The sequence below is a fragment of the Hibiscus syriacus genome, unplaced genomic scaffold (genome assembly GCF_006381635.1).
Source record: "Hibiscus syriacus cultivar Baekdansim isolate YM2019G1 unplaced genomic scaffold, ASM638163v2 tig00111621_pilon, whole genome shotgun sequence".
In the NCBI taxonomy this organism is placed as follows: Eukaryota; Viridiplantae; Streptophyta; class Magnoliopsida; order Malvales; family Malvaceae; genus Hibiscus; species Hibiscus syriacus.
In genome coordinates this window covers 2750804-2769169 of record NW_024063138.1, presented here as the reverse complement: position 1 = coordinate 2769169, position 18366 = coordinate 2750804, and the positions used below count along the sequence as shown (strand labels likewise).

Below are 18366 nucleotides of genomic sequence, written 5' to 3'. Positions count from 1 at the left end.
GAATTTTTCATCCCCTTGTACTCAATCTTGAGACAATCTTATATTTCTTTTGTTGACTTTAGAGATATAATTCGGGTGAAAATAGTCAGTGATGCTACAGCGAATAAACATGCTTTTACCTTTAATTTTTTTGTGTGCTTTGATCTATGTTATGGTGGGGTTGGTCAACAATACAAGAATCTTTTAGTCTTCTTGTATTGCTTCCCAAAGAACTACAACCTCCAAGTAAGTTTCAATGTGTACCACCCAAACTTAATAATTGTCTCCATCAAATGTAGGCGGCGTAATAAAAAAATACTTTCACCTTTCATGAGATAGCAAGTACTAACACATGTAACATCCTCAATACCGGGTTTGTGACTAAATTATAAAACTTTAGAATTTGGTGATTAAAATAGAATGATTGAATAGTATTGTAATTTGATATAGGGTTAACTTGCAAGGAAGATGGAATTGAAGGATAGAATGGTCATTTGCAAGAGAAAATAATTAAGATTTCTTATATTTATATTAACTACACGTGGAAGAAAAGGAAGCAAAACACAAGGTTCTAGAGTTCTCTTCTTCTCTTCTTTCTCCACACGTGAAGAGGGCAAAACAAAGGTGAGATTTCTCATAAGCTAATTGTTTGTTGAAATTTAAGTTTGGTTTTGCTCCTTAGATGCTAATTAAGCTTAAGGAAAGCTTAATTTGTTGTAAAACAACAAGATGAAGGGTGTAGGAAGAATTAAAGATTATGAGTTCTTGAAGGGAATTTTGAAATAGAGTTCATATTTGAAATCGGAGGTTGAATTTGACTTGTCATCGACTTAATTAAGATATACGAAGTGTTAGAATTAGATTTGGAACATGTTGGAATTTGAGTGAGATTCTTGAATTTCATGTGGAGGAATGGATTTTTAAGTTTAAGAGGTATTGAATGGATATTAATTAGTTTAAATAGGTGTATAAGAGTTAAGAATATAAAAAGAGGTGAAATATGAAGTGTTGAGAGGATTTTGAAAGAATTTTTGTGCAAAAATATCATTTCTGGACTGTGTGCATCGATGCACTCTCAAATAATGAACATCGAATTTCATTAGTGCATCGATGCATAAGGAGTGCATCGATGCACCCGCTTAAAATGCAAACATCGAATGAGATTTGTGTACCGATGCACAGGTAGTGCATCGATGCACCTGGTAAGAAATGCATCGATACACTGTAGAGTGCATCGATGCATACCTTCATTAAAAGATAAAATAGCTTTCTTTTTAGCCTAAGGAGTGGTAGTTTAGAATATATCAATTAGTATATTGACATGTATCAATGTATTACTATGTAGATATAGAACGTAATCTTGTTCTGGAACAATCGAAGGATTAGAATCGAGTTAACGTAAGCAAGGCTAAGGTGAGTGCCTACCCTAGATAGAATTGTATTGAGATAAGACTTGTGATAAGTTTATCTCTTATAATTGAATTTATGATTTCATATTCATGCACATGCATACATATATATGTGTATTAATGTTATAGTGACTTCATGTATAATTCATTTATAATTTAACATTATCTTATATGAGTGAATGTTATCATCAGAGAATCCTTCCAGGTATGTGAAATAAGAGAAATGATCATGTGAAGTGACTTATGTGTTTACATGGATAGTGATGAAAGAGATATGAAATGAGAAATGTATTTATAATTAAGTCCATGTTATGTAATATGAGAGTTGTAGGTATAATTGGCATGTCAAGAGTCGAGGGATAATCAGTGGTCCTTCGAGACATAGTGGTTCTTCGGAACAATCAGTGGTCCTTCGGGGCGTAGTGGTCCTTCGGGACAAATATTCAGTGCCCCTTGAGGGAATTATACGAGCTGTGGTGACAGCATAGTGCACAACCTCTATGTACTCACATACCATTGTTCTCAATAATGTACATGGGCAATTCAAAGATAAATTAAAATGGAATTAGCATAAGAATATATATATTTTATATGTGAATGTTCCCATCATATAAGTTATAGTGAAATAGATGCATGCAAATAAAGATGTCATGATCCGATGATAAAAATGCATGTTCATGAATGCATTGTTATATCTATACGTTTATCTATGACTTACTAAGTCTGTGACTTAGCGTGTAAGTGATTTACACGTAGGTACCAATAATCAGGAAGAGCATAAATAAGGTGGCAAGAACAGCAGTACTGCTAGAAGATCAGATCAGAAGTAACTGATAAAGTATGTATTTTGTCTTGTATAGTGGGTTGACATGTAAGAAAAGTGTCAGTTATGAATGTTCTGATTTGTCTTGTTTTGGTTAACATGTGTAAAGTAACAATGTTATTTTAATGAAAATTTTAAATTTCCTTGATTTTTCGTCAAGAGTCAAAGTTTGAAAAGTAAATGTGACACCTCAGACTCGTATCCGGGTCAGGTACGGAGTGAGGGTGTTACAACACAGGTCCCTTAAGAAAAAAAAGTTTTGATATCAATTGTTAGTATTTTAATGAAAAGAAAACCAAATGGACGAAGAAAATTGAACACTAAATTTTTTATTCAATAACATTCAGAATTTAAACAAAATAAAATTAACAACCCACTAACATCATACTCCTAAATATAAGCAATAACACATTAACAACATTCTCCTAAACATAATCAACACACAAATAACAAATAAACTAAAAAATAACATCAATCCTAAATACATCAACTAACCAATGGCGTAAAAGTCTACTTTAGAACAGAAAAGATCCAATCCTCTACAACTAAATGCATACAAAGAAAGAAGAAAACAGATGGAGATGAAGTTGAATAATAACATATAGAAGGATAGAAAGAGAATAACCTTTGGGCAGAGAAAAATTGCGGAGACGGCTAAACAAATCGACATTCAATATACAATTCCAACACTCTCACACTGTCTCTGTCACCGTCATCAAGCGCAAATCCAAACCCAATTCCTCTTGTCAAAGGGCAAATCAACTAGAAAGAAGCTGATTTCTGTCGCTCTGCCTCTCATCTCACTCAGCCCGCCGCTCATGCTCAACCATTTCTTTCCTTTCTCTCAGCTGGTCAGCATGCTTCTTTTCTAAGTAATCAGTTGGCAAGCGGCCTCCCATCATCGGCGTCTCAATCGGCAAGCAACAAGTTTTCTCCTTAGACAACTCTCAACCGTAAGTACTAACTAACATTTCTCTCTTTTTATTTTTTAAAATTGTTGTTTGTTTGTGTTTTCTGTGGAGTAATGAGATTGCTCCGCAGCTTAATGTGTGTTGTTAGCTGCTGCTGATAACTTCTTTAAATTATTAATAAATTATAAAATTTAAATATTAAAAATTTATAAAATTATTTTGAATTATGCTTATTTGATAAAGTATACAACTTTTAGAGAATAAAACTGTCATTATATCATGTCGTGTTATTATTTATGTTAAGTCAACGGTTAAATCTAATAGCATGTGATTAAAACAATATATATATATATATATATATATATATATATAATTTCAATTATAATTTTGAAAAATAAGTTGAGTCATCAAAATAAAAATACAGATAGACGAGTGATTAAATAGATAATTTATTATTTGTATTTAATAAGATTTTTATATATAAATGATATTCAACTTATAGGATTCAAAAATTTTGTTAAGAATTTGTAAAAAAAACAAACAAACAATGCGAAATTAACATAGGATAAGACGCATACAAAAGAATAGATTGAACGTTATTATATTTTCGGAGATGACCTCCAAAAACTATTAGTCTAGTCAAGACCTTTGGATAGATCTTTGAGCCTACCAAATCTTTGAGGAATCCATACCCTACGAAATTAGGAGTGTTATAACTTCAAGCCAAATAAAATTGCTCGAATAAGATTTAAGATATATCACCGTGATCTATCATAGCAAAATGAAATCTAAGATTTGACAACTAAATCTATTATCCCGTTAATATACTAATAATACAATGACTCGATGTCTGACACCACCAATTAAAGTCACTACAAATATCTCTCAACCATTATTGAGGGAGGCTTCTTCTTCTACTCAATCACCTTCCTCGACTTTTTTCCTATACCCAACTATTCTCTATTATGTCTTTATCTCATTCAGAAGAGAAGACCATCCAATATAAATGTAGAGATCAAAAATACATTATATCATAGATCTCAAGTTTGGTATATATACTCAAACTTATTGTATTTCAAAACACTCTTTTAATGTAAAAAAACATCTATGCAATATACACAAAAGTTGCAAAATTCCTCTCTCCAAAATAATCTTATCTCATAGTTCTAAAAGTTAACACGTATATACTTTATATTTATAGAGTAAAATAATTGATTAATAAGTGATCTTCAACTAGTAAAATTATAATATAATCTAATTTGATTATTATTTATAATTTGAGTCAAAATAGAACCTCATGTATCGATGTCTTTAATGGGTTCTGATGTTGTGTTTCAGCGTCTTTAGTGCATGTTGATGTTGATGTTGATGCTGATGCTGATGCTGGTGCTGGTGCTGGTGCTGAGTTTTAGATGGATGCATAATAGTTCACTCCTTCCGATCAAATAGTAACAATCAAAACCACCTTTAAAAAGAAAAACCACTGTCATGTGAACTGGAATAATTTGGGAGCAGATATTCATCAGAACATTATGACTTTTATTACATGTTGGGTCGCTGTACATGGCAAGTTGCGGTATAAACTATTCGTAGCCACCTGTTTCAGCGTTTCACAACTAGAAAAGCAGTACTTTTTATGTTGAATTTTGCACCTTGCAATTTGGTAATTGGTAGGTTCAAAGCATGGATATGAAGTAAAGCCAATGGACCCATCAGATACAAATGGGGGTTACAAAGGTACAATACAATACATACATCTTGCGACAAAATAAAAACATGATACAAGGAACAAAAATGTAAGCAAAAAACTGGTAAAAAAAGCTAAGCCTGTCTCCCCAGATGAAACCTGGCTATTGTTTCTGCTTTGTTCCATCTCCCAAATCTAATAGATGCCTGATGGCTATTTTTCCCAATGGCTCATCTAACCAAGCCTGCGTTTTTGTAGATAATTCTTGTGCCACGAAACGCATTGTCGGTCGTGACTCCGGCATCGACCTTGTGCATGCTAAACCTATTGCGAAAACCGCTGCAACTTCCTCTGCTATATGGTAACTAGGAAGTGGAAGCCGTTGGTCTAGCAAATCCTTGAGAAGCAATTCTTTATTGTCTGATAATAGTGTTACAGATGACAGGGAATTCAAGAACTCCCCTGGGTGCTTCCCCATCATAATCTCCAATGCCACCACTCCGAAGCTGTAAACGTCGCATTTACTCGTGACCCGCATTGTGAGTGCAAGCTCTGAAAGACCAAGAACATTGATTAAACAATGTCAAGAATCACATTTCAGCTGAAAATTAGAAAGAAAAATTAAGAGATACCATCGATGTAAATGGTATGCTAACCTGGTGCCATGTACCCATAAGAGCCGGCAACCGTGGTCCAGTTCGATGAGTTAGGATTCAACAACCTTGCGGTGCCGAAATCCGAGAGTCTCGGCTCATATTCTTCCTCAAGCAGAATGTTGTTCAACGAAATGTCTCGGTGTATAATCGGAGAAGGGCAATCGTGATGCAAGTAAGCAACTGCATGAGCCAATCCTTGCACAATTTTCACCCTTGTATCCCATCCTAGCTCCACTGCCTTTTGTGCTCCATACAATACACTTCCCAAGCTACCTCTTTTCACATACTCATACACCAAGTATATGCCGCTTCCTCTAGCACAATATCCGTGCAACTTTATGATATTCCGATGCCTAACCTCGGTTAACATTCGAATCTCATTCTCAAAACTCTTGTAATTCGTCATTTGAATGTCGGCGGAGTCCGAAAAATTGAGCTTTTTAACCGCGACTACTTGACCTGAGGGCAATTCTGCACTGTAAACACTTCCGAACCCCCCTTTTCCAATGCAGTACATATCATTGAACCCCTCAGTGGCTCTTTCAATGTCACCAAATGTAAATTTTCCTTCTCTTTCCCAAATGGTAGACTCGGAAAACTCAGTCCTTTTACTAAGTTTAATCTCTTCGTCAACCATTCGGTTTTGCCGGCGGCGACATACCAACACTACGGCAGCAATCAATGCTAGAATTAGTATGCCACAGATGGGAACAAGGATAGCTATGAGAAGAACCCTCCTGTTGTTGGAACTTCTGTTTATGGAACTTAAGCTGCAAGGTGCTAATCCATCAACATCTCCACACAAGCCTGAATTTCCAACAAAAGCATTTCGAGAAGCGTTTTGGAATACCCCATCACTCGGAACCGGTCCTGTTAACTCGTTGTACGAGAAATCGTAGGAATGGAGACTGATCATGGAAGACAATGAAGTTGGGATCCTGCCCGAGAGATCATTGTGTGAAACGTTTAGGTTCTCCAATTGTACAAGCCTCCTGAAATCTTGAGGGATTGAGCCTGAAAGAGAATTGCTGCTGAGATCCAGCAACATCTGCAATGTAGATAAGCTGCCAAGCTCACTTGGAATTTCACCAGATAAATTGTTGTGACTCAAGTTTAAGCTCAACAGTTTCTCGCAGTTCTCAAGTTCAACCGGTATTTCACCAACCAATCGGTTTCCAGATAGATCAAGGGACTCTAGCCTCGCCAGGTTTCCAACAATCCGAGGGAAGTTACCGGTTAGTCGATTCTGCGTCAAATTAAGGATGAACAACAAGCTCAGATTTCCCAGTTCCAAAGGAATGTCCCCATTCAAGTCATTATACCCGAGGTCTAATACTTGCAATTGAGTCAACTTCCCGAGATCGGCAGGGATTCTACCAGAAATTCTATTTCCATCCATTCGTAGACTGGTGAGATTTTGGCATTCTCCCCACTCCGGAGAGATTTCACCAGTGAACTGATTGTCACTAAGAGAAATATAGTCCAGCCCAGGATGAACACCAAACGCATCGGTGATGCTACCTGTAAATCGGTTCCCATCAAACCGAACTCTTCTTAACATCGTGCAGTTCCTCAAGCAAGCCGGCAACGACCCGGTGAAGTTGTTCTCATTTACTGTGAAGTTTTGAAGAGCAAAACCACTGCACAATTCAGGTGGTAATTCCCCGAAAAAACTGTTGTTGGAAAAGCTCACATAATTCAGCACAGGACTGTTCTTCCCGAAATCCCGAGGAATGGTACCCGAGAAATTATTGGTGAACACCGAGAATGCTTCTAAGTTGACGAGGCTGGAAATCGTATCGGGCAACTCGCCGTGCAAGGAATTTGTGTTGACATCAAAAGATTGCAGGGATGTCATGTTTCCAATCTCCGGTGGAACTGTGCCACTGAGATTATTATAGAAAAGCTGTAAGGCTTCCAGGTTGGAAAGAGTCCATATCGTCGCCGGAATTGGACCCGAAAGATGATTCCCGGAAAGATCTAAACTGCTCAGGGACTTCAAGTTTCCGATCTCCGATGGAATTGAACCGGAGAGTTGGTTGTTATAGAGAAAGAGGATTTGGAGCTTTGTTAATAGACCGATTTCCGGTGGAATCTCCCTGGTGAAATTGTTGTTTTGAACTTGTAAACTGACCAAGTTGGTCCAACTGGAAACCAGAGATGATTGAATCTCGCCGGAGAATAAATTTTCAGATAAACCCAAATCTGTTAATTCAGTGAGTTGTGACAGGGACAAGGGCAACTCGCCACTGAGTCGGTTACCAGCTAAGGCCAAAAAGGTGAGGTTAGTACATGAACCAAGCTCGGATGGGACAGTGGAATTTAAGCCAATGGAATGAAGATCAAGTCTTTTCAGCTTTCTCAATCGGCCTAAAGAAGAGGAAATCTCCCCTTCAAACATGTTTCCAAACAGCTCAATGGTTTCAAGCTCAGACAGGGTTCCTATACTCTCAGGAATGGAACCATTTAACATATTGGTAGCTAGTTGAAGATGAACAAGTTTTGAAAGCTTAGAAATATTGGAAGATAATGGCCCCTCAAAGGCATTATCAGTGAGATTGAGAGACACAAGCTCGGTGAGATTGGTGAAAAGTGATTCTGGTATCGGACCAGTCAACCTATTCAATGACAAATCTAGGAAACTAAGATTATGGAAGTTGAGTATAAAGCTAGGGAATTCCAGTTCAAGTTCATTGTAAGCTAAGCTGAGGTGTGTCAACAATGGCATGGGCAAGAAACCAGACCAGTCCGAAGAAACAAAGTAGTTAAATCCGAGGTCGAGATGTCTTACATTTCGGAGATTACCAACTTCAGGAGGAATTGTTCCGCTCAGATTGTTGTTGAACAAACTCAGATATCGAAGCTCCGTCAACCGACCGATCTCCACCGGTATCACGCCTTGAAAAGAATTGTTGCTCAAGTCCAACACAACCAGCTTCGACAGAGCAACGATGGAAGACGGTATCGGACCATCCATGGTGTTGTTTTTGATGTCGAAGCGCGTGAGATTAGCGAATGGTGTGAAGTTGAACTGGGAAATGGAACCCGACATGTCTGAACTGGAAAGATCAATTTGGGAGACAGTTGAAGTTCCATCATCGCAGGTAATGGAAGTCCAGTTGCAGAGATTGTTCAAATTGGACGACGACCATGAATCGAGCGAAGGTGGCGAAGAAGGCAAACTGTTCTTCCATCGGACCAGTTCCTCCGCTTGTGTTCTTGCTGAACATGTGATCTTCAATGGCAGTAAAGAAAGCGAAACAATGTGAATGAGAACAAGACAGGGATTCGGAAAACCCAACATTTTTATTTTGCTATAGAATTTTACAGATTTAAGATGGGTTTATTATTTTTTTTTCAGAACATGATGAACATTCAATTTAGTTGGTGCGTGGATGCATGTGATTTAAATAGAAAGCAGTCGAGTTAGACTTGGGAAGATACTTGGAAATTGCTATTATGCCAACCAAAATAACCGCAGTATTTCAAAGAAAGGTTGGAAAATTGGCTTAGTGGACTTTTTATCTTTGATTATGAACGTGCGGTTCACAACATTTCTATTTTAATTAGGTATATGTCACATGCTTTTATAGCAAAGTTATAGTTTACGATGGATCATTTACTAATATAAAGTATTATTAATTAAGTTATAGAATCGAACGTTATTGTTATTAACAAGTTTCTCTCATTTGTAGTGTATCATTCATACTTCTTTTCATTTTTTTATCGACGGTATAAATTTTTATGTTGATGGTCGGTCGTCGGTGTTTTTTATTATTGTCCTTTTATTTTTTATATCGCATATTTTTTTAATTTTCAATAAGTCTGTCTTTGTGACACATTTTCATTTGTTTTTATAGTACGTTCTTCTTTGTCTTTTAGCACGTTTTCGATCGTTTGACCATTGTTTTTCATTTTATTTTTTAAGGGTTGATTCGACATCGTCACATTGATCAAGATAACACTTATCTGTTATCATATTAATCTTCTCTACTTTATATCCTCAGATTTGATTTGAATACTTGATTTACGTTCGTGGATAGTTTTTTCACGTCGTCCGACTGTAATTTGTAATTTTTTCGGTGATCTTTTAATAGCTTGATCCCCTTTTGCATTTCGTTTGCCGATGCAATCGTATATGCTTGTATCTATTCTTGTTCGAGTTTTGGTTAAATTTTTCAATATTTCCTTGTATAATCTTTATTTGATTTTAAGTTGTGATTATGATTATATGATTGTAGATTCATGATATTTCTTTTTTAAATAAAATTAGTTGCTTTTATCAAAAGTTGTAAAATTTTCGGAGTAGTAAGTTGATACTAAAATATTTTGTGTATATATATATATAATTATTTTTAAGATTCAAATTAAAATTTTATTTTATTACGTTCCTAAATTCGACTGATACTAAAGGAATAAAACATTTAAGGTATAAAATTGTAAAATAAATAATTGATGTAAAGTTTATTTTGTTGAGCATTGAATTATCATGTGCATTAGGATTCACCAAAATGTTATTTAAACAAATAGCTCTTTGTATAAAGCTTCCTCAAATTTAATGAAGGTTGAAACTAGAAAGCGGTGAATTTTGCAATTTAATGTTTACATATAAATATATAATTATTATTTTTAAAATTAGTTTTGACTTTTATTTTTTAAATCATATTATTTATTTTATTAAATAAATTATCAAGTTTTAAAATTTTAAAGTGACAACTCACATAACAATCTGCATATACTTTATGTAACCTATAATTATTTGTTTTTACATGTTATATCAATAAATAATTTAAAACTATAAACAAATCATATGACGTATACATGAGTTGTCGGGTGAGGTTATGTCAACGACATTAAAAATTTAAACATTTTAGTCTACAATTATATTTAAAAATAACATTTCGACTCTTTATTAAAGGTTGAGAGATAATTTAATTCCTTTTGAAAAATTGAGAGATAATTTGTTTCAAAATAAAAGTTAAATGATAAAATAATAAATATTAAAGACTAAATTTATTATTATAGATAAATAATTCTATATTTTTAATCTTCTCTTAATGTACAAGAAAAGACAAACTTTAATTGAGATATTAATATAATATTTTAAAAATGGATATGTGATGGAAATGATCAAACTTTTGACTCTTAATTCAATTGATTTAATATAAAATTTAAAACTTTATAATACAATTTGTTGAGAAGTCCCTCGTCTTTGTGAAAGAAAATCTATGGGGTGAAGTACACAAATGGTTCCCCAATTATAAGTATTGTTTTGTTGAGTTTTCAATTATTAAAAATTAAAAAAATAGTACTTCAGCTATAGTACATTGTTTATTAAGTCCTTTAACTATTAAACATTAAAAAAAATGCTCACAGTATAGGTTTAATTAAACCTGAGATTTAATCTCACTCCCTAAGTAATAATTGATTGTAATTAAAGAACTTAATCCGCGAGAAACAGTTGTATCCGAGAGTTATTAATCCTAAACCATGTTTCTATAGCGGCAACGGAATAATGGATGCCAACTAGCAAGTGGTTTACATAAAATAAATTAATTATCATAAGATGACAGGCAAAAGTGCCAAAATAATGATGTGGGATTTTTTTTATTCCCAAACTAAAGCACTAATCTGATTAATTCTAAGATGACAGGTTTGAGCATATGTGTTTTCATATTACAATATTTGGACCGCCTCAAATTGCATGTCCCACTGACCTCATCTTTTAATATATGTACTGGTTAGCATAATTCTTCAGCAAAACAATTATAATAATATTTTAATCAGACTTTGGAAAAGCACATCTTAATCCCTACTTCCCATATTACAACCATGAAAATTAGGGTTAGCTTGTGAATGCAAAAGGAGTGATTGAAAATGAATAATCAATAGTCAATTTAGAAAAAAATTCAATAAAATAAAGACCATATTCAGAAAGCAAAAGGAGTGATTGAAAATGTATGAAAGTGAAGTCAAGTTTTGAATATTCAAAGTAAAACAATTTATGAGATTTTGATTGAGTGGGGCCATCCACATGAAGCATGGTTTGAATGGACTGGATGTACCAATAAAAACATAGAAATTTGAGCCATCTGCCCTGTTGCTCTGGGAAGACGGATTAATATATTATTAATATATAATGTTATCGGATATATTAAAAGATATTTGATAAATTTAGTTTAACGTTATCGGAAATATCGAGTAATAATAATGTAATAGGTGGAAATCATGAAGAAATATTAAAAAATTTGACAACCGACAAATTAAGCTTGTCGGTTTGTGTCGATACTTTATAAAAATATATTGATCTATAATAATATACTAATTAATTAGCAAATAGGTTTACATTATGTAACAAGTAAATTTACAATGTAACCGATAAAAATATATTGGTTAATTAGCAAATAGGTTTACATTATGTATCGATACTCTTTAAATATGTGTCGATACTTTTTTTCCAAAATGAAAGCACAACGAGGTGCACGCATGAAGTGTCGATACATTTAAAATTGTATCAATCCCAAAAACATCAAAACCGATAATTATAATGTAATAGGTAAATTTACAATGTTACCGATTTAAATATACCTGTTTAGTTAGAAAATAGGTAAATATAAGCGCTACATATTATATTATATAAGCGCTACCTAATATATTATTGTATTTAATAATATTTCCGGTTAAATGACATAACATAACCGGTCTAAATTTTAATCGGTCACTTATTTAACAGGTCACGCTATTTTTTAACCGTTTTTTAAACGCCGCACAACAGAAGTTCCCATCTGCCATGTTCAAAGGCTTCAAGTATGTGGGGTGTCTCCTTTATGCTATCCAAATTCAAGTGTGAATGTGAATCACATGTTGATGTATTTTCAAAGTTGATTTCTTTGACAATTGGTGTTTTATACTTTGAAAGAGAATGAAAACAGCCAAATATGTATCCTTGGTTTCAAAGGAAAAGCCAATTTAAAGCTACTATTTCTTTTCCCTCTCGGACTCTGATTATGTTTGACATTGTAAATAATCAACTATTCCAAGTCAGAATTCTCTGACCTACTCTTTACGTTAAGGATACGTACCACTTTACGTTAAGGATAGATTTGAACATATAAAAGTTTAAGAGGAACAAATTTAATTAAAAAAAGATAAAAATAGATTTTTAATAAAAACATATGAAAAAATTTAAATTTTTAGGAAAGGAAAATCAACCGCGTCGCCTAAGTCCATCCCTATAATTGCACCCTCCATGTTCAGGGTACACCAACGTGAAACTCACAAGGGTTGATCAGCACCTGACATAACAAGCCGGATAATCAGGATTATCTAAGGAAAGAAAACTAATATAAGATAAAAAAAATGGTGCAACTGGAAATTTGAAAATAATCTTAACAAAATTGGTTTAGCGCGACTAAAAATGTTGACTTATACCTAACATATTAGGTTGCAACTATTTTAAAATAATTTAAAATGACATAACATGAAACCTTTTCTTATATGTAAGTATCGATAACAAAATAAGTTAAAAGCTAAAAATATTATAAATATCTAAAAGAAATTTGATTGCGCTCAAGAATGTTATGGCTCATTAAGAAAGTAGATTACGATCTGAAATGTTAATTTTCTTTGTAATAAAATTGGTTGCATTTAAAATGTTACCAGAGTTTAAGCTGATGGGGCTTAGACATTTTCACGATAACAAAAATAAGTTAAAAGCTGAAAATGTTATGAATATATATAAGAAATTTGATTGCATCCAAGAATGTTATGTTTCACTAAGAAAGTAGTTTGCGACCTGAAATGTTAATTTTCTTTATAATAAAATTGATTCTGTCTAAAATATTACTAGAGTTTAAGCTGATAGTGCCTTAAACATTCTCACGGGAACAAAATAAATTAAAAGCTAAAATGTTATAAATATCTATAAAAAATCAGGTTGAGCCCAAGAATGTTATTGGTCGCTAAGAAAGTAGGTTGAAATATGTAATGCTAATATTTTGTGTAATAAATTTGGTTCACACAAAATGTTACTTTAGCTTTGAACAAAGTATGTTTAAAGCTAAAAATGTTATGAATAATGTATAATAAATTCGATTGTGCTCAGTAATGTAATTGGTGAAGAAATATCAATATTTATTTAGAGTGAATCGAAATAAAAAATTAAGAAAACATTTCGAAATTTTAAATATCGATACTAAATATTGAATGATCAATACTTTTAAACATTGAAAAAGTTAAAGATAAGATCAAAAGTTAAAATATCAATACGTATGCAGTAATGTTAGGATTTTCGGAAGCTCGAATCGACAATCGGAACGGTTTGCAAAGAGGGGTCGGAACGATTTTGTGTTTAGGAAGTAAGGAGATTGAAAGATAGAAAACTACACAGCGATTTAGAGTGGTTCGACTTTCTCAACCAAAGTCTGCATCCACTACCTTATCTCCTCACCAAGGATTTTCCAACAAATTCACTAATTTGTTCTTTCTTTTGAGGACAAAGAGATAACCTTACAACTCCCTAGTTTTTCCGGGCTAAACTATAACCTTTCCCTAGCTTTTACACGGGATAAGCTATAACCTTTCCCCTTTACAAAAGGATAAAATAAGTAAACAAGAAAACCTCTCTAAGGTAGGTGTTTACAAGATTGAGCTCACAAGAACAAAATATATACAAGAGAAAGATGAAATAAGAATGAAAAACTCTTCTCTTGTGTTTGATTGCTTGGATAGTTTTTCTCTTACATCTTCAAGTGTCCTTAGCTTGTATTTATAGCTTGGAATGTGTTTGAAGTCGTATATAGCCGTTGGGGATGTTTTGGAGCCGTTTGGGGATGAGAAACAATTAATAAAACAGCTTGGAGTGTGGAGGGAATCGATACCCCCTCATGGGAAATCAGTTCCTTAATTGCAATATGTTTTTGACCGTTAGACATGGGGGAATCGGTACCCCTGGGGGAATCTGTACCCCTTGGGCAATCTGATTTTTCTTGAAACCCTTTAAAAAGAAAATATTTTTGGCTCGATTAAGGCTCGAAATACTTTGTAAAATTGTTTTAAAATAGTTTAGGTATAAAACACAATTTTACACTTTAGTAAGGATTAAAATGAACTTTGAAATACTTGGAGTAATATTTTGATATTCGAATAATTACATCGAATATACTTAGAATATCTTTTGTAAAATCTTAAAATTCATTTAACTTAATTTGTTATATCGAAACATCAAAATGTTTTCAACAAGTAATGATCAATACTTATAAATATTGAAAAAATTGATAAAAATATCAAAATTTAAAATATCAATACTTACGTAATGATGATCAATACATATATTATAATATTCGATACTTTTTTATTTATATAGATCTTATGCTATGTATTTGTGGAAAAGTTCGAACTTTGTAGCATTCTCATTTTCCTTTTTTTTTTAAAAAAATCAAAAGTATCGATCTTTGTGGAAAAGCATTGATACTTAGTATCATTCTCATTAAAAAAAAAACATGAAAAATGAGAATGTTGTTAAGTATCGAACTTTTTAACAAATATCAAAGTATAAGTATCAATATAAATGAAAAAGTATCAAACATCATAATAAATGTATTAATATTTTAATTATCGATCATTTTTATCAATTTTTTCAACATATAAAAGTATCGATCATCATCGCATAAGTATTAATATTTTAAATTTTGATTTTTTATCAACTTTTTCAATATTTAAAATTATCGATCATTACAATATAAATATCGATGTTTTAACTTTTCATCTTATCTTCAACTTTTTAAATATTTAAAAGTATTGATCATCATATATTAAGTATCAATATTTAAAATTTTGAATTGCTTTCTTAATTTTCTTGTCTTGATTCACTCTGAATAAATATCGATACTTTTTCACTGATAATATTTTTGGGCGCAATCAGATTTATTATAGATATTTTAGGCGCAACCAAATTTATCACACAAAATATTAACATTTCATATTTTAATCACTTTCTTAGCAACAATAACATTTTTGGGTACAACCTGCTTTTTTTTATAGAAAGCCTCTAATTTTATTAAAAATAAAAAATATTCATAATTACAATAAAAAATTACAAGCATAAACGTAAACAAAAATATAATTAGGACATTTTCCTATAACTATTGATATAAAAATTAGCCATTTAAATAACACAATGACCAAAGAAGGAAAGGTTAAAAAACCTAACCAAAAAGTTCGAACAAAATAAAGATACGAACAAATATGATTACATCGAAAAACGAATCACAAAAGAGATGAAGCTACTGAAAGACCACCCAAAAATCGTAAATCAGAGTCAAACGACGTGATAAAACTATCCATAAACTCAAATCACGTATCCAAATTAATTTGAGGGTCTAAAGCAGAGAAGATCAACATAATAACAAATAAACGCCATTTTAATCAGTTGTGTCGATTTAAAATCTAACATTGAGAAAAAATATAAACGAAAACAACGACCGAAAATAACCAAAAGGTAGAGGAAAACTTGCCACAAAAACATAGATAGATGTACCATAACAATATAGATAAACAAGCTACAAAGACAAAATTATTCTTATTAAAAAATTAAAAAAGAAACAAAGAGAAAATACAACCGGAAGTCGGCAACGAAAATCAAAATCGGTGTAGCCGCCGATTAAAGAAAATCAAAGAAGAAGTTGATTTGATCTATAGAAATTGTCACAAACTGTAATAAGAAAAAAAGGAAGAGGAGGAAGGAAGAAAGTGATTAGGGTGCGTTTGGTTCACGGAATGTAAGATTACCAGTGAGAATGTAAGATTACCAGGGAATAAGATTACTGGGAATGTTGTATTTTGTGTTTGGTTGGCGTAGCAATAATGTAAGATTATCGTGTTTGGTTAAAGAAATAAAATATTGTTGGAATGTATATTTTACCAAATTATCCTTATTATATATTTGTTGTTTTAACAAATTGGAAAATATTTATGTATTTTCTTTAAAAAAAATTAAATTCATAAAATTTATATAATTTTTTACAAAATTAAAAAATATAAAAAGGTTTAATGAAATGGTAAAATTTTATTTTAACCCCTGAATTTCATATAAAATTTTAATTATACATTTTTTTTTGTAAATCTAAAATAGTTTAATAATAAATTTGTAATTTAACCTTCATAGAATTTTTATTATTCAATGACAGAAGAATGATATTTTTGAAAAAAAAATTAAGGGCATTTTAGTCCAAAACGCCGGTAATCTAACAATACTTAAGGAAGAGGAGGTAATGTCATTCCCAGTAATATACCCCAAAAAATCCACTATTAGTAATCTTACATTACCGGGAATGGGATTCCCGGGCTAACCAAACGGGAGAATATGGATTCTATTCTCATGGGAATCCCACATTCCCCCATCCAAACACCCCTTAGGGTGCGTTTGGTTCACGGAATGTAAGATTACCAGTGAGAATGTAAGATTACCAGGGAATAGGATTACTGAGAATGTCGTATTTTGTGTTTGGTTGGCTAAACAGGAATGTAAGATTACCGTGTTTGGTTAAAAGAATAAAGGATTATTGGAATGTATATTTGACCAAATTGTCCTCATTATATATTTGTTTTTTTAGCAAGTTGGAAAATATTTATATATTTTCTTTAAAAAATTTAAATTCATAAAATTTATATAATTTTTTTTACAAAATTGAAAATATAAAAAGGTTTCATGAAAGGATAAAATTTTATTTTAATCTCTGAACTTCATATAAAATTTTAATTATAGATTTTTTTTGTAAATCTAAAATAGTTTAAGAATAAATTTGTAATTTAACCTTCGTAGAATTTTTATTATTCAATGATAGAAGAATGATATTTTTGAAAGAAAAAAAAAAATTAAGTGCATTTTAGTCCAAAACGTCGGTAATTCAACAATACCTAAGGAAAGGGAGGTAATGACATTCCCGGTAATATACCCCCAAAAATTCACTATTGGTAATGTAAGATTACCGGAAATGATATTCCCGGCCAACCAATCGGGGGAATGTGGATTTCATTCCTATGGGAATCTCACATTCCCCCAACCAAACATACCCTTAAGGTTATCAAAATTATGGGCCCAACCTGATTTTTTTATAGATATAACATTTTAGCTTAATAAACAATACACAATTTATAAACCATATATCTCGTGAGATTTGCTGTTATCTCGAAGAAGATCCCTCGTATTGATATGGATCGAGCTGCTCACCAATACAAATGTTTTTCATTTATAAACCATTTTTTCATTTCTACTTGAACTGGGCTTTGTCATCAGATCAATGAATTGTTTTTCATTCAACAACAAATGTAGTTCTGAAACCCAAACACAATTTCCATCCCTACCCCCTCGAACAACTCGATTCGAATTTCCCTCGGTGACCCTCTCATGGACATGAATATGCCTATCGTTTGAGTCTACAGCTTCATCATTGAAACCTTCATAATCTTCATCATCGTCTAGATCACTTTCTTCATGGTTCAATTCGTCATTGTCGTCGTCTTCATCGTCGCTTTCTCTACAATTCTAATATCGATGATTAGGAGGGTAAGAAGTTGAGCTAGACTCGGAGGAATTCTCAGACACCCTTGGTTTAACCAAATTCTCCTCTTTCACCATCAATTTTTTCCCCTTCTTCAAAATCAGTACTTCCATCAACCAAAACATGTTCGTAGGTCTTAAGATTAGTATCGAAAGTTATTTTCTTTCGAGCACTAGAACTCGAACCCGAACCCGAACCCGAACCAAGCAGTTCCTCTGCCTTATCATCTCTTAACCCCAAATCAAAACCCAAAAATTGTATGAAAATCTAATCCACCATTTCAAACAGAATAGTAACTCATTAAATTTACGCACCGGATTTCCTTAACGGAGTTGATAGTC

At 32.6% G+C, this 18366-nt stretch overlaps 1 protein-coding gene across 1 annotated transcript; it reads right to left on the bottom strand.

Annotated features, from left to right (window-relative positions):
• Positions 1-4849: 4849 nt before the first annotated feature.
• LOC120165953 (MDIS1-interacting receptor like kinase 2-like) lies at positions 4850-8827 on the bottom strand. Its single transcript, XM_039175380.1, has 2 exons — positions 5466-8827; positions 4850-5361 (listed from the first exon to the last, which is right to left on the bottom strand). Exons 1-2 carry the CDS (start codon positions 8767-8769, stop codon positions 4973-4975), a joined length of 3693 nt encoding a protein of 1230 aa, XP_039031311.1. The 5' UTR covers positions 8770-8827; the 3' UTR covers positions 4850-4972.
• Positions 8828-18366: the final 9539 nt, after the last annotated feature.